Source organism: Falco cherrug, chromosome 6 (assembly GCF_023634085.1).
Source record: "Falco cherrug isolate bFalChe1 chromosome 6, bFalChe1.pri, whole genome shotgun sequence".
NCBI classification, from domain to species: Eukaryota; Metazoa; Chordata; class Aves; order Falconiformes; family Falconidae; genus Falco; species Falco cherrug.
This window is the reverse complement of record NC_073702.1, coordinates 43,623,544-43,651,071: the sequence shown is the minus strand read 5'-3', so window position 1 is coordinate 43,651,071 and position 27,528 is coordinate 43,623,544. Positions and strand designations below refer to the sequence as shown.

The 27,528-nt window shown below is 41.5% G+C and overlaps 1 protein-coding gene across 2 annotated transcripts in view; it reads right to left on the bottom strand.

The window, feature by feature from the left end:
* Positions 1-27,528, bottom strand: part of GRM1 (glutamate metabotropic receptor 1) — a 197,681-nt gene that overhangs the window by 53,272 nt on the left and 116,881 nt on the right. For both annotated transcript variants that reach the window (XM_055714871.1, XM_055714872.1), the window contains exon 3: positions 20,724-20,959. In XM_055714871.1, coding sequence (XP_055570846.1) covers positions 20,724-20,959 — 236 coding nt within the window. The remainder of the gene's footprint in view (positions 1-20,723; positions 20,960-27,528) is intronic.

The window sequence follows — 27,528 nt, the reverse complement described above, 5'->3', positions numbered from 1 at the left end:
TGTGACCCAAGTGCAGGACCTGGCACTTGTCCTTGTTGATCCTCATACAGTTGGCCTCGGCCCATCAGCCCAGCCTGTCCAGATCCCCCTGCAGAGCCTTCCTGCCCTCAGGCAGATCAACATTCCCCCCAGCTTGGTGTCGTCTGCAAACTTACTGAGGGTGCGCTCTATCCCCTCATCCAGATTGTCAATAAAGATGTTAAACAGGAGTGGCCCCAGTACGGAGCCCTGGGGAACACCACTTGTGACTGGCCACCACATGGATGTAACTCCATTTACTGCCACCCTTCGGGCTTGGCCATTCAGCAAGCTTTTTACCCAGCGCAGAGTACAGCCATCCAAGCCATGAGCAGCCAGCTTCTCCAGGAGAATGCTGTGGTAGATGGTGTCAAGGCTTTACTTAGGTCCAGGTAGACAACACCCACAACCTTTCCCCCATCCACTAGGTGGGTCTTCTTGTCATGGAAGGAGGATCAGACTAGTCAAGCTGGACCTGCCTTTCATAAACCCTTGCTGGCTGGGCCTGATAACCTGGTTGTCCTGTACGTGCTGCGTGATGGCACTCGGTATGATCTGTTCCATAACCTTCCCTGGCACTGAGGACAGAACAGGCCTGCAGATCCCTGGATCCTCCTTCCTGCCCTTCTTGTTGATGGGTGTCACATTTGCTAACTTCCAGTCAACTGGTCTTCCCCACTTTGCCAGGACTGCTGACAAATGATGGAAAGTTGCTAATGGATTTATAGAAACATTTTTTACTGTTATGGCAGTAGCCAGATTAAGTTCTAGATGGGCTTTGGCCCTTCTAACTTTCTTCCTGTATAACTTCATGAAACCCTTGTAGTCCTCCTGAGTTGCGCTGCCCCTTCTTACAAAGATCATAAACTCTCCTTTTTTCCTGAGTTCCAGCCAAAGGTCTTTGTTCAGTCAGGCCAGTCTTCTTCCCCGCCAGTTCATCTTTTAGCACATAAGGACATTTAGTAATGCCTAATCCTATGAATAATCATGCCAAACAAAGATTCTATGAAATAATTTTTGCAAAGGATTTCATTTGTTTAAATTCATTTGCCCTTATTGCTTCAGATATTTTACAAATATTGCCTGTTCACTCCCTCCTACATTTATAACATCTCTTACCATTATCTCTCAACAAAGATAACAAAATTATTTAACAAATTTCACTTTAAGGCACTGCAAAATGAATCACACAGATTATAATGTCTCTCAGTGTAATTAATATAATGATAGTATGTTCAAAACCTGTGCACTAACTGGCTTTCTCTCTTCATATCACCTTAATAACAAGTGCACTCTGTTCATTAATATTGTATGGCTGAATGAAATCCTCACGTCTTGACAGTATAAAGAGGACTTTTGTTCATGTCGCTGTACTCATTTCCAAATGTAAATCACAGGAAACAATTCAGATTAGTAAAAGTCAGTTATTCTATATGAAAACATCGAAATACCCATCCATCTCTTTCAGCCCACAATCAAATATAGAGCTACAAGAAGTTCTGAAGTTGTGTTTTCAGAAGCAACTGCCTGTTTTCCAGGCAGTTCCAGCTGTAGCTGACTGTCTGTGCAGGAAAGGCCAGAACTGCTACCTGGTGACTAGAACAAGCAATTGTGGATCAGGGCTGCAGGCTTCACTTATTGTGGGCTGTCTCAATGACTTTGCTGTCTCTACATGCAAGGTAATGTGACAGCAAAAAATTTGTGGAAAAATTAATTAATTTTTTTGTGTGTTTTACCAAGCCAAAAGAGGGTCAGAAAAAAAGACGCTTTGCTTCAATCTCAATTAAAAAAATATTTCTAATTTTCATGAGACAGAATGATAGGCTGAAAAATTTTTCACAGACCATAATAAATGCTTCATTCAACCTACAATAAATAATCCCATTGTGGCAAATTATTTTTTATTGTATGGGTTCTGGACCCAGGAAACCAGTTATTACACTGTTTTCAAACAAAAACAGACCATATGTGTAATGGTTACCCTTCACTTCCTACTTTGATGTCTCTACATTTGCAGCAGGGATGCAAGTTCAAGAGGCAGCTAAATACAGTGAAAAAGAGGAGATAGGACATACAGGGAGGGCAGTAGAAGAGCTATTGAAAAGACACAAGATAAAAAAGGTAACTCAATTCCCATGGTATGTCAACTGTTTGTTTGCCTGGATGAAGCTCCACTACTTGTCAGGTAAGGGTGAGGAAGGATGTATTATTTAAGAAAAGGGATCTTTCCTTAACTGCCTCCTGAGCGTCATGTCACCAGTCTATAGAAAGCAATGTAGCAGTCCACAGAACTGCAAGTTGCTCTGCCCTTTGGCAAGAGGAGAGGAAGCGGAGCTTTAACTAGTGCAGCTAAAAGGAAGGAGTATCTTACAATATGTGTATTCTACTCCAGATTTCAAAACATGCTGATAAACATTTGACATCTTACAGTACTGTGTAAGATGTGAAGCAATAAATGGAGTTCATGGGGCTGCAGACTTCATTTTCAGGATGTCATTAAATCAGAAAGATTTCACTTCCATTCATCAAATGGGTTTTATTTCCCCAAGCAAAGAGATTCAATTCATGCAATTATATTTGATGTATTTTTCCCTGAAAAGCTAGGATACAATTACAGTTACCAGTTGAGAGACCCTGCTGTTTTCTTTTGGAGTATGGGGAAACCTGTGGGTCTCCCAGATACTACTGCTTTGTTACATCTGATGAGTGTTGCTTTTTAATTGGGATAAGTGTACTTCTATTCTTGTATAAAACTACAGAGAGAAGTGAAAGCTGTGCAAAAGCTGAACATTCAGCAGAAGCTCCTTCAAAAATTTGCTCTAGAATTCTCTAAGGCATTAGCAGGAAGCTGATTGCAGCAATATTTGTATGCAGTGGGTTATTTATTTTCACTAGCAATGTTGGTCAAATAACTAATGAACCTTCTTCTAGAACGAAGTTGATACTGAATTTAAAAGGGTTTGGGATTTTTTACTTACTTTTACGAACATATCTTTCACAGATGTCAACTCAATGGCTAAAGGAAACCAAAACATTAATTCAGCCATCAAAGGCACAGGTTCTTCTTAATTTCAGATGATTAATACCTAAACTTTAAAAGATTAGTCCCCTTTTTAGATATACTATACACCACCAGTGTCTTCAGTTTCCTTGTGTGTTTTTGTGAGGGTGCCACATTACTCTTTAGTGTTCAAAAAAGAAGTGTCTTCCTTTTGTCTCTCCTTGTGTGTCAGAAGCAGTGGGGAAATATTTTAATTAAATTTACTTTCTTGGTTCTCCGTATCATGTTATGTAAGCACATTAGGGCTGTAAGAGCTTAGTGTCAAAGTCTCTGGAATGAGGCTGGCATACACAAATACAACAGTGCCACAGTGGAGCTGAAATATTATGAGAAAAGACCGCACAAGCTGCTGACTCATTCATTAATCAGATGCAGGGGGAGTCTCAGAGTCGCTGCACTGGGCAGGAGAAAAGCGACTGAGCAGTCCTGGCAGCCCTACGCCAAGTCTGAATTTGCAGGTCCAGCCCATCCACCGTGCAATCTGAGAGCAAAACAAAAGGAAACCAATTCCTAACTGCTCCTGTATTTCCCCATCTGCAAGCTTTGCTTAGCAGACACAAGAGTCTGAGGCTTGCTTCCCATCCCTGCCCTTTCTGCCTCTCCCTGTGGACATTCAGACTCACACAACTATATGACTCAAGGAAAAGCAGATTTAAGATGTAAACACAAAGCGACAATGCACATAACTCATGCTCACTCTGTGGGAAATGACAAAGATGTGTTCAAATGTGCCTGTGCCCAAGAGAGCAGTGAGAGCTTTCTTTTTACCTCTCCTTTCTAGTGACCCAAAGGAGTGAAGCAGGGGATGAGGACTGTCCTTTCCCAAAGGCTGGCTGCAGCTTCAAGTGAATGCAAGGACTGGGCATGCCTGATGTCTGTACCTGACAGTGCTGGGGCAAGCAGGCGAAGCATGTCTGGGTGAAAGATTATATACGCACAAGCACTCCCAGCTGACGTGCAATGCTGCAGCCCCTCTCTGCCTTTGGAGAGAGGCTAGAGGGAAGCTGGAGACCTGTGCAGCAGCTGACAGCATGGTTTTGCCAACACTGCACCACTGGAGGGGCAGGGGAGTGCAAAACAGGCCTGTGGTTGAGAAGAAGTTCCTTTTCCCCTTCTCCATAAATCTGCATCACCTGCTCTGGTTCTTCTGTTGTCTAGCAGAGAAGAAAGAAAGACAGGAAGGACGGAAGGAAGGAAGAGAAATATGATGTCCTGCCTAAGGGCCATGCTAATAGCACAGCTGTCTGCACACCAGCCACCCCCAGAGAGGGCCGTCTCCTCCTTCCCTAGGCTGCCCCTGGCAAGGTGTAGCTTTCTACCATCACAGGTTTGCAATCTACGCAAATTGTCGCCATGCATTTATAATTCCTGTCAGTGAGAGCTGAGAGAAACTTATCATAGAGTTGAAAAGTTGCAAGAATACAGAAAGTGTCCACAGAAAGTATTTATAACAACAAGAAAAAGAGCAGGAAACTGGTCAACAAGCAGAGGACTTCCTACAAGTTAATGCATATGGCACATGCTGTTAAATGCAGGCCTGGAGAGATCCACTTACAGCAGATGGCCTGACAGAAGCTCACCAGCCCAATAAAGCTTCCGTAAGGGGTGACAGTATGGCCTGAAGCCTCTGTGTTTCTTCCCACTGGGCTAAAATTCTTCATAAGGAATTTTACTTAAGAAAAATCCTAGGGTTTAAGGCCCTATGAGGATGATTTTCTGAAATTCTTTCTCCACTAAACAAGCCTGCAAGCGAGTATTTGAAACTTCTGTAGGCATCCACTGCAATAAGCTATTAAAGGTTTGGCAGGAAATTTTTGCATTGCTTCACTTTGTTCCTAGCTTTTAGTAGAATGATTGTGATGAAATATCTCTGCAGCGAAGGCTGTTTTTTAGTGAAATAGAAGCTGAAGGATATAGAGTATAGCTCAGTGCAGGGTGAAAAAACCCAGCCCCTTTCAAAACAAAAAGAAAGATCCACACACATGGTATCTGTATGTGTTCTTGCAGTGCGATCAGCTTGAGAAATACAATTCACAGAATGTCCAACAGTGAAGCTATATAACCAAAAATTGAAGAGAATATTAAGTTTTAAGGTTATTACCTCATTTTGGCTATTATCTTAATTCCTGTCCTTTGGAATCAAAAGACTGGAAAAAAGCAGAGGAAAATAACTGTCCCTATTTGAGATGAATCAATTTCTGTATCTTTGACTCCCAGGAAAACACAGTTCAGTGTAAGCTGAAATGGTTTGAAAAGAAACATGAGTTTGGTTTTATGTGCCATTCTTTTCATGGCTGCATTCATGTGCCAAACTGGGACTATACTTACAACTGCCATAATACACATAAAATCATGAACATTCATTATTATGCACATTCTAATGAAGATGTTTTGAATTAAGTCCATCATCAAGTAAGCAAGCTGTAAGGATATTTAACCTACTTGATGATCATAAAAAAAAAATCAATATATGGCCCTTCTAGCGTATGTAAATGCATCTCCAAATAAAATACTGTGACCACCCATTGGAAGACTCATGGAACTGTCCAGGAATCTGGCATGGAATAACAGCAGCTTATTAGTACCTACAGTCAAATACCCAAGCATAATATTCAAGGCTTAAAACTAGAAATCAATAAAACTATGACTGTGATTCTGAACTTGGGGAATCCATCGTCGCATGTGGTTTGGGCTTAAAAAAATCTACTCCAATTCAAATAGGACATAACATTAAATGACAAGTTCATTCCAGAAATGGGCAACATAGAAGATAATCTGAAGTGATTCCAGTGCCTTTCTTAGAGACACAGAGTAATTATTATGAGAGCTTGACAAATAATTATTATGATTTATCTGTTTTTCTTAAAAGCTGGACTGTGTACAAACTGCCTGCAAATGACCGCAACATGTTCTATTATTTATTTGAAAATATTATTTAACTTCTGCAGCAAGATATTATTTCTCAGCTCCTATTTTAATTAGAAATGAATATTTCCTCTTATAAATAGAAATAAAATATGCCAGCTGATTTTTTCTTTTTTGTTGTTGTTGTTCCTTGATTGAGTGGTTTGTACATGCAATCAGCAAAGACACTGATTTCAAATCCGGATATAGCATTTGAAATCCATCTTATTAATTCATTAGCTGATTAAGTGTTACTGCTGACAAAGGAATCTGAATGGTCAATCTCAGCCTTTGCATTTAAAGGATGTAGGCAACAGCATAGTTATTTTAATGGAAAATTCACGAGCCCTGGGAATGGAAAGGAGGGCTTTTGCCCTGTCTTTTCCCAGTCAGAGGCCATATTCTGATCTGGCATCACAATCCCCCAGTCCCAATTTATTCTTTGACATTGATTCTTTCTGTTTTTTTAATTATTTTCTCTTCTTCTGTCCCCTGTCTTAGGAATACAACAGGGAATTCAATTTGTTACTGTGTGGCCTACAGCTTTTTTTGTCACTCGCAAGCCAACAATAAACTCTCTCTGAGCCTCTCTCTCAGATTCTGCAGGGTCCCAAAGTGCCCATGCTCCCAAAGCCCCAGGCACCATTTCAATGCAATTGGCTATTGTTGCAGAGACCTTGGATGTGCCTGCTTCTCTTGCTTTCTTTACAACTTTCCTCCAGTGCCATCCTGGATCCTAACAGTGTCTCTCTAAGGACAGAATTCCACACAGCCATTTTCTACATGACTTGAACTCATGTGGAGGAACAATTAAAAAGAAAGAAAATCCAACCTTTAGTGTTCTCCTCTCCCACAGTTATCCTTGCTGTCTTATTTGCACATTAAAGACATATTTAGAACTAATATTCTTAACAGATCTGGTATTTGGAAGAAGTCTAACAGATAATGAGCCGCTGGTACTTTTATTTGAGACAAAAATGAACACATTAAAATCAAGTTCATTTGCAAATTTAAAGAAATACTTGCAGATTTTTGTTATTTGGCTAGCTTTCATCATGCTTTTCACTCAATAATAACAATAATTTAATAATTTTATATTTTAATAATATATTATTAGTCATATAATAATATATTATTGCATGGTAATAATAACAATAATAGTGATAACAATAATAACAATAACAGTTAAGTCAGATACCCTTGCAGATACCCTATTATAACACACAATGACAGAAAAATGAAAAGCACATGAAACAGGACCGATCAAATTTCAAGTGTCATGCTTTTCATCTGAAGCCTGAGACTATCTGAAAGACAGAGACAGAACTCAGTAATTGTGCTGCAGCTTTCGGAACATTAACCACCTTAGATACTTAAATTAGGAACCTGAATACATATTTAGGCACCTAATTAATTGACTTGATTAATACCTGAACTTCTCTAGCTGCTGTTGACTTCCATGGGAATTATGGGAGATCAGTACTGTTAAAAATCAGGCCAATTTATCTAGGTCTCAGAGCATGCATTTCAGGAGCTTAATTTTGGGCATCTTCATCAAAAAGTGCTGGTTCAGAGTTGAAAATAAGCAACCTTCATATTAATCATAGAATGTATTACCACTGAACGGGGCAAAGAAGTTAACAGAAATCTAGTCTCAGCATAAGTTAAATATTCAGCACCAGCACAACACCCAAAACTATTAGTCAGGGTCTTTAGATTGGAGTGGGAAAATATGATGAAGATAATAAAATATACATACTAATTAAGCTATCCTTTCTGGAGATCTCTGCTTCTATCTGGCATGGAGACGGTAAATAGAACAAATCACATAAACTCTTTTCTGTCCATTGATCTAGACCTGTAAACATCTAAGTGCTAGCTCATGGTTGTCAGTGTATGGGCATGAGATCCTGAGGACTTCCAAGATATGTGTTAGTACCTCCTGTTAACATCAGAGCAAGAACTCCCCTCATGACAGGGTACCAGCTCATGGCTGGCAGGCAGATCTAGCTGGCCTCACTGGTATTTTCCTGTCTTAAATTCCAGCATGAGTCTGAAGAATAGTCAGGAAAGATATCTAATATTTATCATGCTTTAAAACACTATTGATTTAAGATGGGTTTCAGAATTCTTGCATGACAACGTACCACCCAGCAGCCAGTACTACAGGTTCTCTTTTTCTTTTATTATTCTAAAAGAACAAAGCACATCTTCGTCACTTCTGTTCTTAATGTTAAGGTAGTATTAAGAACACCAGCATTAGCTGCCCAAGTATAAATCAATATGAACACCAACATGTCTTACCTCTGCAGAAATACAGCTCCCTCCAAATTTGTCCTTTGCCAGGTTTAGTGTTGGGTTTGCGTTATTGTTTTGTGTTGTTCTGTGTGTTTTTTTAAACAGACTGCATCCTCACACACAAAAACTTCTGTCTGAAGGGCTAGCTTCCTGGAACCACATGTTTGCATGCCAATGGGGTGGACTTCACACATGCTACGAAGCCTGGGGTCAAAGGCAGCTGCTGCCCCTGCTCTGCAGCTGAGGAGCAAAGCACCCTCTGCCACCACAACTCGTGCCTAGTTGGACTACGTTATCATTTAACAGAGCACACTCACCTTTTTTGGTTAAATCAAGTGCAGTTTTCAAGGACTGTTAGGAGGATCCAAACATTCCCTTGTAACCCTTGCAATGTGCAAGATGTTAATGGCAAATACACAGATCACAAAAATCCACTTTAAGTTCCCCTTAACTGGACATATGCCCAGAGCTGTGTTCAAGTACAGTATCACAGAAAAAATATCATTTTAAATCTAAGCTAAGATTAGAAGCTTCTGAATGACATCTGCATGAGAACAATGCATTGCTGATTAGCAGTGAACTAGAGCTAAGCAAATCAGAAGATAAAATAAGTGTCCTTAATCTTTATTCACACATTAAATTCAACAGAAAAACAGAAGCAGGATTCTTTCAGATCTGAAAGAATTTTAAAAGCATTTATTCTAGCATACCTCCTTTTTTCCTGGGTATAGCTAAATGTGACAATGCAGAAAAAAAGGGCTATGAAGCCCAGCCAAACCCAAATTACTGAAGTACTTGAGATCTAACAAGAAAATGGGCCCTTGTGATGTGAATTTTTAGATAAACTAATCCTGGAAAAACAGACAGAGTAAACTGGCCTTTGCAGAAAGTAGACAGCACACTGCATAGCATGATGTGCAAAGTACTATCGCTTTGAAGAGAACTGCCCTGATTTTCCATCCCTATAGAGCTGAGCCTGAATTCAGAGCTAAATTAAAGGTCTGAACTTGCAGGTTCCTCCAAAGCTGCATTCTATTACTTGAATTTCAACAATCTGAGCTGAAGGAAACCTTTGGAAATACTCTTGTCTTGCACCTTGCTGTGCTTCAGTGGCCCTCTCTGGCTCAGCCAGCAGCCCAGCCTAGCTGCAGTAGCTGGTTTCATTATTTTTCCCTAGTTCCCTCCACACTGCACTCTCCCAGACTTTCCAGTATGAGTGGGAAAACAGAAGTTTATTCTGGCAGCACTACTCTTTGGAGCACACGCCTTCTATCAGGTTATTCTCCCTATGGATACCAATACGGCTTATTCTGAGCAGGAAAGTTTGTGCTTTGTATGGTACAGTTTCACTACTCTGGCTCATAATTTATTGTTCTTTATACCACTGCTTGTCCAAGATCTATTAAAGGAACCCATTGATTTTTAGAACTCTATTTCTATTTTTCAGAAAATACTCTTGTGCACGAATGGCATCTCTCAGCTGCAGCTAGACATGTGTGAATGTGTGGGTTTGTGCCTACATGTTAACCTCTACTTGTATGTCCTTTGCACCTGTATTTGTGGGGTAATACTGCCAGTAATGACAACCCGTAAAACTGCAAGCTGAGTTTAAAAACTTTCCAGGTAAATGAAGGGAAGAAATGATCCAATAAAAGACCAGGAGGGCTGACAGAAGGCAGTTGGCCTTGTTTTCAGGTCAGTTACCTGTGTTATTTCATCTGGTTTACTTAATGGTTTGGTTAAATGCTTATATCTAGGCTAATTGTTCTGATGCGTGACCTGCACAAACTTTTGACTTCTAGGAACAAGTAAATTCATTTTAATTGTGTGCTTTTGTCCTCACCATGCTCCTGATACAAGTTCAAAGCACCTGTGACAGTCTGGGCAGTCAAGAGTGCCCCTGTCACTCTCCAGGCACAGGAGACAGGAGCTCCAAGGAGGCACAAGGGAGCATGATTCATGTGTCCTGTTCCCTTGCAGCACCATTGATTTACTCGCATAACAGGGAAGGCTGAATGTTACAAGCCTACCCAAGGATTGTTTTAATCCCAGAAGTGGAAAATCTGACTGTTAAAACCCACAATGGAAAATGTAGGTGTAAATTTTACGTTCAGAAAAAATTTCTCATATCCTGCTGTAATATGTATGTGTTCTGCAAACTGTCTTCTATGCTGTTTACCCACCTATATGTATACTGCTTCCTTCCTTTATTTGATGATGATTTAATTTTTTCATGGATCTCAAAAGAAGAAAAGTATTTATCGTTATTGTATTTTGATTGACAGCTTGGTTTTAAAGTATTTTTTGAAATATAAAATATTAGATAAATGTAGCTGCTTTCTTCCAAACACAGAAATAAGAAGCTAGAAGCAAATGAACAAAAGCCTGACTATAGATAATGTCTTCCTCAAATAATTCCTATGATTTATCACAGATAAGCATGTTATTAATCTTCCTCTTCTTTAAGTTTTAAAAGCTGTCTGTAACCTTGTCTGGGAAATAAAATGAGACTACAGCTCTCCTGTCTTGCTTGTTGTAAAAAAGCCATGACTAAAAAGTGTAGCAAACAGAGTCCTTTCAGACAAGTTGTCCCTAATAGGCTTTACTCTAGGTGCCCATGACACTGAGATCAGTTTTGATCACTACTGTGAGAGATTCCTAGGATCTCCTGCCTCATACTGAGGACAAAGAGAATGACACAGAAATCAGCTCCTTCTCTACCACAGGGACATAAGTATATAACGAGAATCCAGAGCAGGGGTTAGGGAGGGCAATTCACAAGATACATAAGGTACAATACATCCTGAAGAAGTCATGTCATGTCAATAGCTTGGTTCCTTCTTCAAAAGCTTATAAATGTGTCTCCTGTACACTGCACAGGTAATTTACAAACAGTGACTGATCTTTCAGAGTGTGTGCTCAGGCTAATGTCTTATAATTAACTTTTCTGACCTACTGTAGTGAAAGTAGCTCCTACTGTAGGTGCTTCTGCTGATGCAAAGTCTCATGGGACAGGTGCTCCATGGGGGAGCCTTGCAGGTGTTGAGATTAAAGGAATGTTCTGAGAAACCTCTATGAGCACCTCTGACACAGCAGAATGAGCCCTAATAATGTCTGCTGGATCTAACTTGTCCAACTCAAAACATAACCTGAAAGACAGAAAACCACTCAGATCAACTGTCACTGGAAATGCATTCACCCTTTCAGCAAAGCGTAGAAAAAAGCAAGTACATGTCCTGGAGTGCTTTGTCCATTGACAGAAAATTAAGGCCCCATGTTATGTCAATCAAAACTAAGACTGATCTTGAGAAAAAAAAAAATTCATTAAGAGAGGCTCTGAACTACATTACTGGTAGACTGAATGTAGTCTGAAAGATGTATTAGCCAAATACAAAACTGTCTGAGGATGGGAACAGGTCAGCCATCAGCTTTTTTTCTTCCTACCTGGTGCAGTAAGTGCAATCAAGGAACACTTCACAGACATACAAACATGATAGCTGTGAGTAAAGGCTCCACAGATCTTCCAAAAAGATGTTACTATCCAATGTCAGAAACAACTCCACCCTCACCGAAACTAAGGATTTTGTCTATATCTGGATGAGATAAAAACTTTCTAACAAGTGGGTGATAATGGTGGCAAGCATTTAGAATGCTTTTCAGAGAAATTTTAATTAGAGGCAAACAAGTCAAGCTGGCTCCTGAAGCACCTTTTGAAATGACTGGATTTAGTAGCTTGGGTATAATGTCCCACAGACATAAATATACTAATCCTGTACTTGAGCTGGTATGTTCGTGTAACACTGCACCGTTCCTTGTGTGTGTGCCTGTGTGGGTCTCATACCTAAACCACCTCTGCACCATGCTCTACACCTCCTTCAGATTATGGCTATACTAAGAAAAGTCAACGATTCAAGGTCTTTACAGTGACAAAATAGTCTATTTTTCCTGTAATTTTTGTCTCAAGAAGTATGACTCTGCATTATTCATACCAAAGCATAAATGCCTTTTCTGCAATATTTAATCTTCCTCACAAGCTCTTTTCTGCTATGATTATTATGTTCTACCCAAGATTTGACATGCTATGAAGATTTACAGTAGACATTCAGAACTACTTAGGTGTGATGAAAGCTTATGTCCTCTTTCTGAGCGAGTCTACTGATGCAGAAAGAAGGAAAGAAAAAATACAACTTCTTGGTACCAAAGTTGACACAAGAATATGGTGGCTGTACAGGTCCTTACCAGGAATGAAAGCAAGCAGCATCCTGGTTTAGAACTGATAGCACAACTGGAGCATGTGATGACCTTCCCACTACCACCACTCTACTTTGCACTCATTAGGCTGCGTCTAAAATACCGCATACAGTTTGTGAACCCCCAATACAGAAAGATTGATAACCTGGAGCACATTCAGCAGGGGGCCATCAGGATGATCCGAAGCTCCAGTCCTTGTCCTTTGAGAACAGGCTGAAGGACTTGTGCTTGTTCATCTTGGACAAGAGATGGCTACAGGGGAACCTTACAACAGCCCCTCATACCTACAGGGTGGATATAGAGGAGAGAGAGAGACGTTCTTCATGGTGAAGCACGGTGAGAGGATAAGAGATGATGGGCATAACTTGAAACAAGAGAGGCTCAGAGTCGATAGGAGGTAAAACTTTTTCACATTCAAGTAGTGGAACATATTTCCCGGAGACACTGTGCCACCTTCATCCTTGGAGGTTTTCAAGGACCCAATGAATAAAAGTCCTGAGCAACCTAGTTCAAATTTGTAACTTAAACTGCTTTGAGCAGTGGGTTGGACTACAGTCTTCCTGAGCTACCATCCAGACAGAGTAATTCTGTAATGCTGGCTGCACTCAAACTGCTTGTAGTTCCCTTGGACAAAGACAGGCATTAGCAGATAAAGCAATCCTTGTGGCATGACCAAGGTATGAGTAAGCACCCTACAGGGACCTTGAACTGTGATCTCCTTTGGAACAAAAAAAGGTCTACATTTCTTTTTCTTGTCCGCCACAAACACATTCATAGAATCATAGAATCGTTTAGGTTGGAAAAGACCTTTAAGATCATCAAATCCAACTGTTAACCCAGGACTGCCAAGTCCACCATTAAACCATGTCCCTAAATGCCACACCTGCACATCTTTTAAATACCTCAGGGATGGTGATTCCACCATCTCCCAGGGCAGCCTGTTCCTATGCTTGACCAGCCTTTCAGTGAAGAAATTTTTCCTAGTATCCAGTCTAAACCTCCCCTGGCACAATCTGAGTCCATTTCCTCCTTTCAGGTACTTGTAGAGAGCTTCTGTCCTCCCTGAACCTCCTCTTGTCCAGGTTAGACACCCCCAGCTCCCTCAGCCGCTCCCCATCAGACTTGTGCTCCAGACCCTTCCCCAGCTCCGTTGCCCATCTCTGGACACGCTCCAGCACCTCAGTGTCTGCCTTGCAGTGAGGGGCCCCAACCTGAACACAGGGTTCCAGGTGCGGCCTCACCGGTGCCGGGTACAGGGGGGTGATCACTGCCCTCGTCCTGCTGGCCACGCTGCTTCTGACACCAGCCAGGACACTGTTGGCCGCCTTGGCCACCTGGGCACACTGCTGGCTCATGCTCATGGCTGTCACCCAGCACCCCCAGGCCCTTTCCAGCTGCTCTGCCCCAGCCTGTAGCGCTGTGTGGGGCTGGTGTGACCCAGGTGCAGGACCCGGCACTGAGCCCTGTTGAACCTCATACAATTGGCCTCAGCCCATCCAGCCTGTCCGGGTCCCTCTGCAGAGCCCTCCTGCTCTCAGGAAGATCAACGATCCCCTCCCCAGCTTGGTGTCATTTGCAAACTTACTGAGGGTGCACTCGATCCCCTCATCCAGACTGTCAATAAAGATGTTAAACAGAAATGGCCTCAATACTGAGCCCTGGGGAACACCACCTGTGACTGGCCACCACATGGATGTAACTCCATTCACCACCACCCTTTGGGCTCAGCTGTCCAGCCAGATTTTTACCCAGCGCAGAGTACAGCCATCCAAGCCATGAGCAGCCAGCTTCCCCAGGAGAATGTTGTGGCACTAAAGTCCAGGTAGACAATATCCACAGCCTTTCCCTCATCCACTAGATGGGTCATCTTGTTCTAGCAGATCAGGTTCTTTAGGCAGGACCTGCCTTTCATAAACCCTTGCTGGCTGGGCCTGATCCCCTGTTGTCCTGCATGTGCCACATGACAGCACTCAGGATGATCTATCTGCTCCATAACCTTCCCTGGCATATTAGAGGCCTGTAGCTCTCGAGGTGCTCCTTCCTGCCCTTCTTGTAGATGGGCATCACATTTGCTAACCTCCAGTCTTCTGGGACCTCCCCAGTTTGCCAGAATTGTTGATAAATGATGGAGAACAGCTTGGCGAGCTCCTCCATCAGCTCCCTCAGTACCCTCAGGGGGATCCCATCCTGCCCATAGACAGGTGCATGTCTAAGTGGGGCAGCAGTTCACTAACAGTTTCCTCCTGGACTGTGGGGGCTTCATTCTGCTCCTCCTCATCCCCGTTCTCCAGCACAGGGGGCTGAGTACCCAGAGGGAAGCTTGTCTTACTGTTAAAGACCGAGGCAAAGAAAGCATTAAGTACCTCAGCCTTTTCCTCATCCCTTGTGGCAATGTTCCCCGCCACATCCAATAAAGGATGAAGATTATCCTTGGCGCTCCTTTTGTTTCTAATGCATTTGTATAAACATTTTTTGTTATCTTTTATGGCAGCGGCCAGCCCAAGTTCTAGCTGGGCTTTCACATCTAATCTTCTCCTTGCATAACCTTGTGACATGCTTACAGTCCTCCAGAGCTGCCTGCCCCTTCTTCCAAAGGTGGTACACTCTCCTTTTTTCCCTGAATTCCAATCAAAGCTCTCTGTTCACTGAGAAATAATCCTTCTCCTCAAAGATCAATTGAATTGATGAATGAATCATGAATTGCCCACTTTGTTCCACTTCGCTCTGTTGAAAAATATCTGCACTGATTGCCTGCCAATGTATTTTTTTGTCCCAGCAGATGAACTGTTGTGAGCATAATCTGATGTTTGCATCAGTTCCATAACCAATTTCGTAACTGTCTCTTGTGGTGCAGAGGACTACTCATCCCACCCAGTTTACATAAGCTACAGAGATTGTATTATCTGCCAAGAGGTGAATAAGGCATTCTGTAAATGAGCAGTTAGACCTCCATAGGAGAGTTTGCACTGTACTGAGTTCTACATTTCTGCATAAGTCTAACTTGCATTTAATTCTGGCCTACGTAGACTCACCAAGTCCAACAGAGAAGTATTTGTCACTGTAGATTTGTCGGGAGAGAAACACTTTCATCCAGGCTGTTTCTATCAGATCAGGGAGGAAAAAAGATCCTACAGAACTGCTGGAAAGGTATCTGAACTCTGTTGCCGGACATACACAGTCTACCACCTAATCTTGCTGTCAGCATACAAGCTCTGTATGATCTCCAGAATGTGGAAAAGGCTGAATTGTCTGATGAACTGAGAGAAGTTGTGACTGTTGCTTGGGGCAGTGCCTGAGGTTGTCTGCTAAGGGAACTTAGCAGGTTCATCCTGAGTTAGGTAGCTTCTTAGTATCTCAAATTCAGAAACAGCTTTTTTTCTGTTAGTGTTAAAACAGCCTGCTCTGTTCTGACATTTCATCTGAAGGGCATGAAGGATGATGTGAAGTTCTGAAGCTCACGATGAGCCAGGGGTCCATGCAGAGTTGCAGGACATGCTTTGTTTCCTAAAGAGAGTAGCTACTACATGAAACACATTGAAAGTACTTTAGTGGCATGGACAGCTTAAGAACAGTTCTATACTGGAAGTGGTTTTGGCCTGCTTAGATAACAAGGAAAGTACAGGAGAATGGTCATATACAAATACCTCTTTTCTACTGTGGTGCATTGAACTGGGCTGGCAGGCAGGCACCCACCAATCCACTCTCTCATTCCCTCTCCTCAGCTGGATGGGGGATAGAAAATAAAACTAAAAAATCATGGGTCAAGATAAATGCAGTGTAATGAAGAAAAGGCCATGCATGGAAGTGAAGGAGAACAGAAACATTTACTCTCTGCCTCCAACAGGGGTATGGCCAGGCACTTCCTGGAAAGTAGGGCCTCAGTATGTAGCAGTTTCTTCAGAAGAGAAATGCCCCCCACCCCCTCCTTCTTTTAGCTTTTATTGCTGAGCACATCATCATATGCTGTGGAAACTTTGGTCAGTTTGAGCCAGCTGTCCTGGTTATGTCCCCTCTCAACCTCTTGCCCACTCCCAGCCTTTGAGGGCAGGGAGAGGAGGGGGAGAGAGCCTCAGAGCTCTGCAAGTACTGCCCGGCAGTGGCTAACACACTGGTGTGTTTTCAACACTTTTTTAACTATAAATACAAAACACTGCACCATGAGGGCTGCTATGGAGAAAGTGAACTCAATCCGAGCCAGATCCAATACATCTACGTATAAGAAAATTTCTAGGCTTGAATCCTGTTGTGTTGAGGAAGAATATTTCCTACAGCAGAGAGAGAGAGAAGGGGGTGGGGGGAGTAGGGAGAGAGGCATTCCCTTATGAGAGGCATTTGTCTGTAACATTAGCAAAGAATGAGTCAAAAATAGCTCCCACTCATTTGGCTGCCACCCAAGTAGGAAAAGTTGCTTAATTTTTGCAAGAAAGGATGATCCAAAAGAGCAGTCGCTGCAAAACTCTCTATGATCTCCTTCTCTTCCCAAGAATTTGTGCTACTATGATATAGTCCTAGTACGTTCCCACAAACTATTCTGAAAATAAGGCCAAATGTTAGGCATCCCACAGACTTCACAGAGTAGAACGCACTTGGACGTGTTTCCTTCCAGTAGTGTTTAGACTAGGAAGACTTTTTTTCCCAAAAAATACTCATGTACATTCAGAGCTCAGTGTAACGTGAGAATTCCTGAAGGACAACATCTGGCTTCTCAGGGACTGAATGAGGGAATTCAAGCAGTAATTCCTGTCATCAGAGAAGGGGGATTTCTAGGAACTGGCTTTCCCTTGCTTTGTAGAGAGCCTGCAGTGCTAAGCTAGTGCTGACTCAACAGTAACAGGGTGTGAGAAATTGTGAATGCAGCTGCTGTAATTGCTTGAGGAGAAGTCCTTGCCTATCCATGAATGCTAAAAATTGAACTTTACATTCCAGTGGCAATTCTGAATAAATCATTCGGTAAAGTGATTAGGTTGTATATGAGCAAATTATATCGGGCAGGCAGTAATTGAAGATTCTCAAATACAAAATTTGTAGTTAATCTCCTTTTCACAATGGATTGGTCCAAGTATTCTGAATCTTTTAATAAGGTGGTTGGAGAACAGCACCACCTTTTCTTTTTTTGTTTCTGGCTGCTCCTAGGCAACCCACTGCTGGGTAGATACAAGTACACCTTAATCCCCTAAATATCACAAGTATTTTTGTACTTGGTTTTCTTTTTCATTAGGTAGCTTCCTGAGATGTTAACTTTCCAGACAGGAATGATGAACTTCAGCAGTCTACTGCCTTTGACTTAATTTCTGTCTATGCAAAATTCCACTTCTGGAACACAGAACAGATCAGGACCCAGAGACAGTCACAATGCATGCTAACAATGTGCATGGACTCCTGGCACCACAGGGGACTTAGCTTTTCCCATAACGTGAGACCTTATGTATCTTGTTACAGGAATATTGATGGAATACTGTGAAGTAAGAGCGAAAGATCTTAGATGTAAAGGGGTTAGGGTGCTTGATACCATTATTCAATACTGATAATATTCCTGAAATGAAGCAGTAGTAGCAGCGGTAATTAAATCTGTAGTACCACAAAGAAGTCAGAACTTCATCTATTGATACTTTTAATGGATTTCAAATATTAGTGCTTATTATTTATTGAGCAGTATGGATTATCTCTTTCAAATTTGTGCATAGATCTACTTTGTGAAGGAGGGAAGAAGCAATTCTGACTTCCTGACTCCTTTTTCTTTCACAGAGAGTTTGTGAAAAGGCCTGTTTCCAAACCTGTGAGAGGCAAAGAAAGCAGTTTCTTGGCACTATCATAGTTAGACCTACTTGGAGAGAAAGGCTCCACTAGCAAGCTTTGAAGCTGTTAGTATTTGAAGTGACGTTGTTAACCCTGAAGAAAGGTCAGATAAAGATACGTGTGCAGAAAGCTCTGGTGGTGCCAGACAGTCACCAGTCAGCTCTGTGCAGTTAAATAAAAATAAATACAATATTTTATTGCCCCCAGACTTACTGGGGACATGTAGGTCTCTTGATTCTCTAGGTATGCAATTATTGGGAATAGATATGTTGTGGTGATTCCCTTTGGTGATTTGAGATGTTTATGAACTTCTTAGTTGTGTGTGACAAGTCTGAGGGTTAGTGTTACCACCAAATCTAAGAGCTGACTGATTTTCGGCAAAGCCTAAAAAGTATTGTACATTTTGAGGCTTCATGCAAAAACTTAAAGCTTTTTAGAGGAAAGATGTCCGAGTGCCTGAACTGTGACTATTAACTGTCAGAATCTACCAATATAGACAAATGTTTTTATGTTTCATTAGTATTATCAGAATGTAGTGGTTCCTGTCTCTGATACCTTACACCTTGAGAAGCACAGAAGACCAAGGCAGGCATGTTACAGCACCTCTGCAGCACCCTCTCCAGTGTCTGGTGGCTTCAGCCTTAGAATGTCCTGAGCCAGTTTGGGGTGGGATTTTTTTTCCCCAAGAAACAGCCCTTATTGGTTATCTTCTGTGAATTTGTTTCACTGCCTTTTGGCTCAAGTTTAGTCTACAGCAACCACTGTCTGTAAACTGATCTGCACATTCTGTGCAGAAGTATCCCGTCTTGGCCATTTTGAACTTCACCACCTGGTATTTGCCTTTGATGCAGCAGATTAAGAATGACTGTGCTGGTTCAGACTGAAGTTTTTAGTTTCATAACCAAACAGAGGCTGGATAACAAATTACCTGTGTATACAACAGCTGCTGAGATTCTTCAAAATGAGACTTTTTTATAGAATATCAGCATGAAATCTATTTTTGTGAATAGAATGAACAAAAAAATTGCAATCTTAAGCTTCTTAAGAAACAAGGCTATGCACTTGCACTGTGCATCAGTCATTCACCTTCTCCTTAGTAATTTCTGCCCATGTGGGTTTATATTAACTCCTTTGCCTGAGTTGAAGCAGTCTCAAAACCAATTAAATATATATACCATAAATCAAGATTTTGGTAGAGTCCATAGTTAATGACTCCTTTGAGGAAAAAATATCAGTATAACCTCAACATTTATTTAGCCCGTCTGGCTTGCCATTAGCCCATCAGTACCCAGATGGTCCAGCCTGGCTACCAGTCAGTACATCAGGCCAATTTTGAGTCAATGACAGTATTTGATGATATGTCTCAGCTGTTAGTAAGAGAACCTGGGGGAAACAAAAGGTAATGTGGAAGCTGTTGTTCGGAAGTGTTACTGATGGAGAAGGGAAGAACCAGAAACACTATAGGAATTCAGCTCAGGGAGCACATGAAGACCAACTGAGATTACTGCTACAGGATCGAGGCGGTGCACAGGTAAAGAATAGGACAGAAATCCAGGGGAAGTCGAGCTTCATCAGTTTTGTTGCTAACGGACTAACTTCCTTACTATCAGAGTACACATTTTTTGACTAGAAATCAAAAATTTACTAACTACAAACAAAATATTTAAAAAATTATTCAGCAAGTATTTCCAGAAAAGTGATCACCTCTCTCACTCAAGTTCCTAATAAATTTAATCATAGTGAAATATTTAAATTATTTTCTTAGATTCTGCCATGGAAGAAAAAACTCATCTATGCAGAGATACACTTTTCTTGCTATGAGGTGAGCTTTACTTCTATTTGTAGGACAGTGTGTTTTTTTTATAAGTGCTCCATAGTGAAAACAAACTGTAAATGTTTTAATGGGTGAAGAAAAGTAAGGGCGAAACAGATGACTGGCCAATTTTAAGACTCATCAATTTTCCTTAGAATTTATTTTCTGCCGTAATATTTTCTATGAATTTCCTGATTATTATTCAGCTTATCAGAAAAAAATTGACTTTGAGGAAAGAAGTTTAAATCTGTTCCTGGTTTTGTTAAAACTTAATGGTTGCTTATTTTTTACAAACTATATTACAAACTTGGACACTTTTGGCAGCCTCAGCATAGCCATAAAACATGAAAAGGAACAAATCACTCTGTAACAGAGCAGATCTAAATTGAAAGGAGGCTGTGCAACCAGTGCCAGACATATTCCCACCAGAGCTGAGACTTATATACATACAATTTGGGGTTGGCATGTTTCACTGGTGATTTATACATTAAAAAAACCACAACAAACCAAACAAACAACAACAAAAAAAGAAACCCAAAGACATTTTTTTGCCAGAGCACAGGAAAATAGCTGACAAATTACCAGTGCAGTTCTTCTGGAAGTTGGGATTTTCTAGTGGGTGCCCCGGGATGCGACATTGAAATCTGTGCTGCCAGAACTCAGGAAACCAGGGGTTGCGGGTGTTGGTGTCCAGACGTAGCTTCAGATAGTAGTCATCAAATGCCAAGACCTCTGGAGACTGCAGTTTGATAGTGATGCCTCCATTTGCTTCAGGTTCGTAACCTTCAATAACTTCATCTCTGTCTGCCCAGCCGTCACTGAAAAGAGGGAAAAACCCGCTTATTACACAAAGACAGAAAGCTTGTTTTGATAAAGCAACCAGCTAAAAGCAGGCCAGCACCCTCAGAAACAAGTGATTAAGGGGGAATCTAAAAGTAAGTCTAAAATTCAGGCAGAGAGGGAAAGAAGAAAGCACAGTGATGGAGACTTGTAATGAGCAGTCTGACTGATTTCATGCAGAGTCCCCATTAACCCATCGGGAATGATGAGGATTTATACTTGTCCCTCTGGAAGGTGGTTTTGGGCATAGCTTCCGGTGTGATGTCTTTATTACTGAAGAGATTCTGCCTTATTTAGGCTGTCCTGTAAGGGGTGGAAACTGAAAGGATTAATATCGATGGAAAGGAAACTGAGCCAGAATCCTGGGTGTTTTGCAGAAGAGATCTCAGCATGCACAGATCTTATAGCTAGAAGAGTAATTCAAATAAAACATAAAGTGAGAAATGCATTGTGTTGGAAGAGAATAGAATAAGAATACTTGATAAGGTTGGCCAAACTAAAAAGAAAACCACATGCTATTCTTGCACTGCATGGGATTTGTGATAACATGCTTTTTTTCCTCTCTTCTTTTTTTTTTTTTAACAAACAATGGCTTTCTATTTTACTTCTCTGTTTATTCATGTAAAAGATACTTTCAAAAACCTGAAGATAAAACTCTTTCTCGACAACGTTATTTCATGTAAAGTCTATTTTTACAGGTTTGAACAAAGTCCATTGAGCTTAGCATCTGAGTTTTGGTTTAGTTCTTTTAACAAGAAGTCCATTGATTTAGTGTCATTCTCCAGTTCTTATTAGGGTCCCCAAAGAACAGGGCTATTACAGTCTAATTTAAGTGCAAATATACATTGGCCATTGCTTAATTTTAAGATGCTGGGCATGTCATGAGAGAAACAGATTATTCTGGCACCTCAGATCTAGCTCTATCCACTCAGAATCAGATCAGTGGCACTGCTGCTGTGAAAAGCAGACAGATGAAGCACTTTCAGTGGCAAAAAGCTCAAGAGGAAAAATGCAGCTAACCATGAAAAGAGAAGTCTCTGGTTCGCCCAAAAGAGTGAACTCCAGACATCCTGAACTCCAGACAGACTGGAAGCAGGTCCTTGTTAGGAGTCTCTTACACACAGCCTTGAGAAGAGCATCGGAGTGCAGACCATACCAGCTGAGGGCATTTATGAGACACTCAGCATAGATGTGCCTGGGACTCCACAATCGAAAATTGACAAGATTTGAAGAAGCAAACTCTGTCACAGTCCTAGTCAAACAGGTGCAAAGTGACTGTGCATTGGGCATGTGTGAGTCTTTGGTCCTCAGCCATCACACTAAGCAGCTGCATGGTTCTCTCACATTAGCTGCTGCATCTGTGCTGTAGGCACCTGGGAAAAAATGGCAGGTCTCCGTGAAAATACAAGAAAGCCCAGATACTGAATGCTTTCTATATGGGACACACAACCCAAGCCTCTGTTACAGGAAGCTATTTAAGACATGGGTCATCTGGCAGCCCACTGAGTGACTGATCAACAGATTCCTTTCAGCCTGTGCCTGGGGACTCACAAAGCTATACTTTAACACAGCACTACATGACACCTCTGAGCCAGGATTTCTTCTTTGTTTCCCCCTTTGCCAAGACCTTGCTGTAGAACTGCCCAAGTTTTCTGAGCTTACAACCCACTGACCAATATCTTCATATAGCCAATCAGCATGCGATACACGTGTATGCATGTTGCATCTCATACGTGGTATAAGAGTGGAGAGCAAGGGGAGGTGCAGGGAGTAGGTCACGAGAGGGAGGCAGTGATGGCTGAAGATACCTGCTGCGGAACAAGGGTGGGCATGATGTACTATCCCAAAGTGACTGTCTCTGCCAGGCTGAACCTGGCAGCATCTGCTGGGTCACTTCTTCCCACAGCCAGTGGTGCAGGTTACCCAGCTGCTGCCCTTGTACCAATATAGCTCAATGATAACTGTGTGGCACAGCCTTGGCCTGACAGCTGCACTTGAATTGCCACAGGAGTGCACAGAGTTCAAAAGCCTCGATTTGTCCATCCTGCTCCCTGCCCCACTGGACTGCCTTGAGTTTTGCAGAGGGCAAGAAGGCACAGCTCATCCTCTCTGCATCCCCCTGCTCCTCACTTGTCCATATGCTGAGGCCAGCGAGTAAAAAGTACCATGTACTACGCACCCCTGACTACCTCACACAACAGACCACGGTCTAAATAACCCTACAAAGGTAAAACCACAAAAGCAAACTTTCTAGATTTCACAGAATTCAAGCCACAAACTATCACCAGAGTGGAAAAAAAGACATAATATTTATTTCTTCTTATGTGGGGGAAAAACAAGCAAGAGGTTATTCTTATAGCATAAGTAATTGGGTCTTAATTGCATGATTACTTCAGTATTTGTCACAATGTTTATGGCTTGCAAACTGTAGACTCAAGCAGAAACATTAGTGAGTCAAAAAGACTAAGTAAATTGGGCCATTTTTTACAAGACTTTCTAGAAAGGAGGTAGTTTCTCTGCTGCTTGGATTCCTACCAGCCAAACATTAGAGTGATTTATTTCCCCTTCCCTGTAACTCTGGCTTGGAAATTTGCCACATTCACTCTGAAGGCAAAGCAGAGCAATTCTGCAAAGGCAAGAGAAAGTGTATTTCAAGTTCTTTGAGGGCAGCTGATGGAAAAGTTCCCCTAAATTGGAACACAGGTTGTCACCTAATGTTTCTTTGTCTCTTTTTGGCCCCAAATGTTTTTTGTTCTCTTCTAAGCTTCCTCAAATTGTTAAATCTACCTGGTAAGTTTTGTGTGCAGCAAATCGTGAAAAAAAGGCACCAGAATCAGAGGAAAAAGTTTGTATGTGTGGAAGTTCATATGGGAGCCTTGGTCTACTTTCAGCAATGTCAAGGAAGCAAAAAGGAGTCCTCTGGTCTCTTAGGGGACATCTGCCATCCTGGAAGCTGCAGGCTGGCTGTGCTAAAAGGTATCCTAAGGGGGCCGTGCAGCCCTACCAGCAGCCATGGGAGGACTATCAGAGACTAAGATACTGTTATAATTTCTGCCTATATTGCTTTTTGTTATTTATATATTAAAAAAGGGGGGGGAGGTGAGAGGAGGAAAAGGATTCACTGGGAACTGTGCATCCTTAGTGCCATATAAATAAATGGATAGCGTTCCAGAAGACACTGTCAAAAAAAATTGACATTTGTAATGCTGGGCAACAGCACGATACTGAAGTCCAGATGACAGTATGCATGTCAGTGGCAGAATCACAAGACCAATAGCTGATTCAATGGCAAAATGAAGTCTCATTTAAAAACAGGCAGTGCATACTATTCTTTTGTTGTCAGAATTGAGTGCTTTCCACCTACTTTCCTTCTTTTATCCTGCTGAATAGCAAGTAGCACCATACATAGCACTTTTTGGGAAACCATCTTTCTGTGTCTTTACTGCAGATTTCAGGAGGTGACCCAATATCCATCACCCAAACTGCCTTCCCTGATGAGTGCCCACGAGTGTTTCGTGTGACAGTCTGGCCTTGAAACGTGCCAGGTATCTCGTGCAACAGTTGGTCTGAAGCTCTGTGAGGGGGTTGAAAGTGTGAAGTCACAGTGAGGGAGGGACAAGCGTGTAGGAGTCAAACCAGAAACCACTCTGTCTGCTCTTAGGAGAGAAAGAACTGCTTTTGTTACGGTTTCATAGTGAGTGTTTATAACAACCAGAATGGTCACTGATATCCTGCAAGCTACTCTCAGTCCAAGTGCCAGTCTGGCAGCTGACATTCATGATGCCAAATCCCAGTTTCAGCATTCAATCACAAACAAAATCAGACAGAAAGGTAAAAAGCCCAGAGCTACCCAATCTAGCTTCAGAAGTCCTATTTCCCATTATCACAGGCCAAATCTGAAGAATCAAAGCTATTTTTGTTTTATCCAGTTTACTATTCTGTTAATTTGTGATAATGGATGTCTCCGAATTGTGGCTTAAGCATTTTAGCCTCCCTATATTTTGTGAACTACAGTCATATATATTCTTGTGATTGAAACACCAGGAGAAATGTAATGGATTTCCAATTTCCTCTCCTCTTCCAAACATGAACACTGTCAGCTGCTTTTCACAAGGGCTGATGAGACAACCAGCAATCAGGCTTTCTATTTTCATCTCCTCAGGACTTAACTCAAACTATGCTGCAGCAGCTCTGCTCTGCCTCCCAGAACAGCACTCAGAATTACTTTTTCAGATGCTTTTTCCACATAGGCAAACATGCAAAAAGTAAACATGATATTTTTTTTTATGAGGACTACCTGCCCTGTGATTATTGTGGTGGGAGGTAGCATCCTTGCAAAGGTAAAGAAAATGAAACACATTTGTCTGTCGTGAACACTGACTGGCAATTTGATCCCTGTACCCTTACAATGTTTGACCTGACTGACCAAAGCTGTGGAGGGCATCTGACTTGGACTCCTCTGTCTGGAGGGCTGCTTCATTGGCAGCTTTGTCAACTCCCTCTGCATTAGCTGAAGTAATGTTTTCTTAAGAAGTTTGCATTCATGATAAGATTTTTTTCTGCTGTATTGGCCAAGTCATAAACTATATAAAAGAAATTAAGAGCAAAAAGCCCTTTATAAATGCTAAATGAATTATTTTTTGCAATAATACTTTTGCCTACATCAGATATTATTATCATTATAAAACCAAATAAATATATTAATTATTTATTTATTTTTTACAGGTTTTGTTTCTGCCCTAGTGGATACTTTTATCCACTTTGAAAACAATGTTACATGTCACTATACCTATGTAAATTGGGAACATTAGTTTCAAACTTTCATCCTTCACAGAGGTTCCCTGCAGATATCTCTCTCAGGCAGGGTAGCAGGGCACCAGGTAACCATAACTGTCACACAAAAGGATCAGTATCTATATTCTTGCCTTTCTCTCTTTTCCACAAAAGTAAAGCCCATCAATGTACTTTCCTTGACACATCAATATACATCCCTGCAAAGCATGTTTCTGAATGCCTTCTTACCATTGCTCCCAAGGCTGCCAGCTAGCCTGCTGTTATGTTAAACTTTAATAGATTTAAATACGAGGACAGAACCACTCAAAGAATTCAACATTCAGTGACGAGTCATGCCATTTTGTTATATGTCAGTGTCTTTATTTTTCAGGAGAGTTATATGGGGGGTTATATAAATAAAAGGCTGGACATTTTACTTGGAAATTGCTTTTTGCAAAACCATCTTTCTGTGTGGTGGTCAGACACTGCTTATTTAGAGGCATTTCAAAATGCTACAAACCCCAGGTAGTGATAAGCAGAGTTTAAATAAGTTATTTGTTTCTGATAAATGTCAATGTTCCGGATTTCAAGAGCTGGTCAGACCTGGAAGCCTGAAAATTCCGTTTTCTCTTTTTATAAAAGTCTTCTCTGACGCTGGAAAATCCAGCACAGATTCTCCTGCCTGAGTGCAGAAGTTGTGCAATTGTGAAGGCCTCCTGCCCGCTCTTCTGGCAGAATTGACAGAAACTCAGAGCTCAACATAGGGTCAACCTGGAAAGTACCAGTGTGAAATAATTTCATAGGCAGTTCCATCAAAACTGTCAGTGTTCCTATTTGGTATGAGCACAGGTGGCAGAATCAGTCCTGGAGTAATTTGCAGGCAGAACTGTGGCTGGCAGCTCAGTTGCCCTCCTCTGGGAGTAGACTTTTTAAAAAGTTTTTATTTTGCCAGCCTGATATATTGAAAAGAAAACACAATTATCTTATTGTGAAGGAGGATGGACCTATTCTCTGGCAATAAGGAACTCTACCAAAGATATTCAGTGTCTGTGCAATACACTCCTAAAACAAAAGGTGCCACGTAAAGAAAATTGAGACTGTCCAATACTCTCAAGTCAGCAACTAGCAAAGTGACCTCCTTAGGCTTATGCATTATCAGTCAACCCCAGTAGTCACCAATGTCAGCTGAAAGGTGCTGATCCATATTGTTAATGAGCATTATTTCAAATGTGGGAGACAAAAGGCCTTTTTTACACTAACTCGTTCAGCTGATTCACCAGTACTACAAACTTATATTGGAAGGTGAGAGAGCTTTCCTCATTGCCAAGCCATGAATTCTTAAAAAGCATAGTTTTACTTTTACACATCTGACAAGTCCTAGCAATCTTAGATTAGTCCTATGGCTACAGGTAAGCCTGTATCTCACTGCTGGCAAGACCAGGCTGAACGCCATGCTATAACCTGAGGCTTGCTGAGCACTGACCGGCCTCCTTAAAACCGGAAGAATCAAGTGCACTAAATTTTATCAGATGAAATTAAAAAAAAACAAACACCAAAACAAAACAAAGGTAATATAGGCCAGTAGTTTTGCTCCTGCAGGCATAGATGAAGGTGGGAGTCATCACCTTCCCAAGCTGCAGCAGGTAATACAAGGTACTGTGGGGTTTGTACTTTTTCCCTTTCCCCACAGCCTGTGCTGGGCTCAAATGTACCTTGAATTCCAGCCTTTAGATTTCTCCTAGTTGTTGACCTTCATAGGTCGGTCCCGACTCAA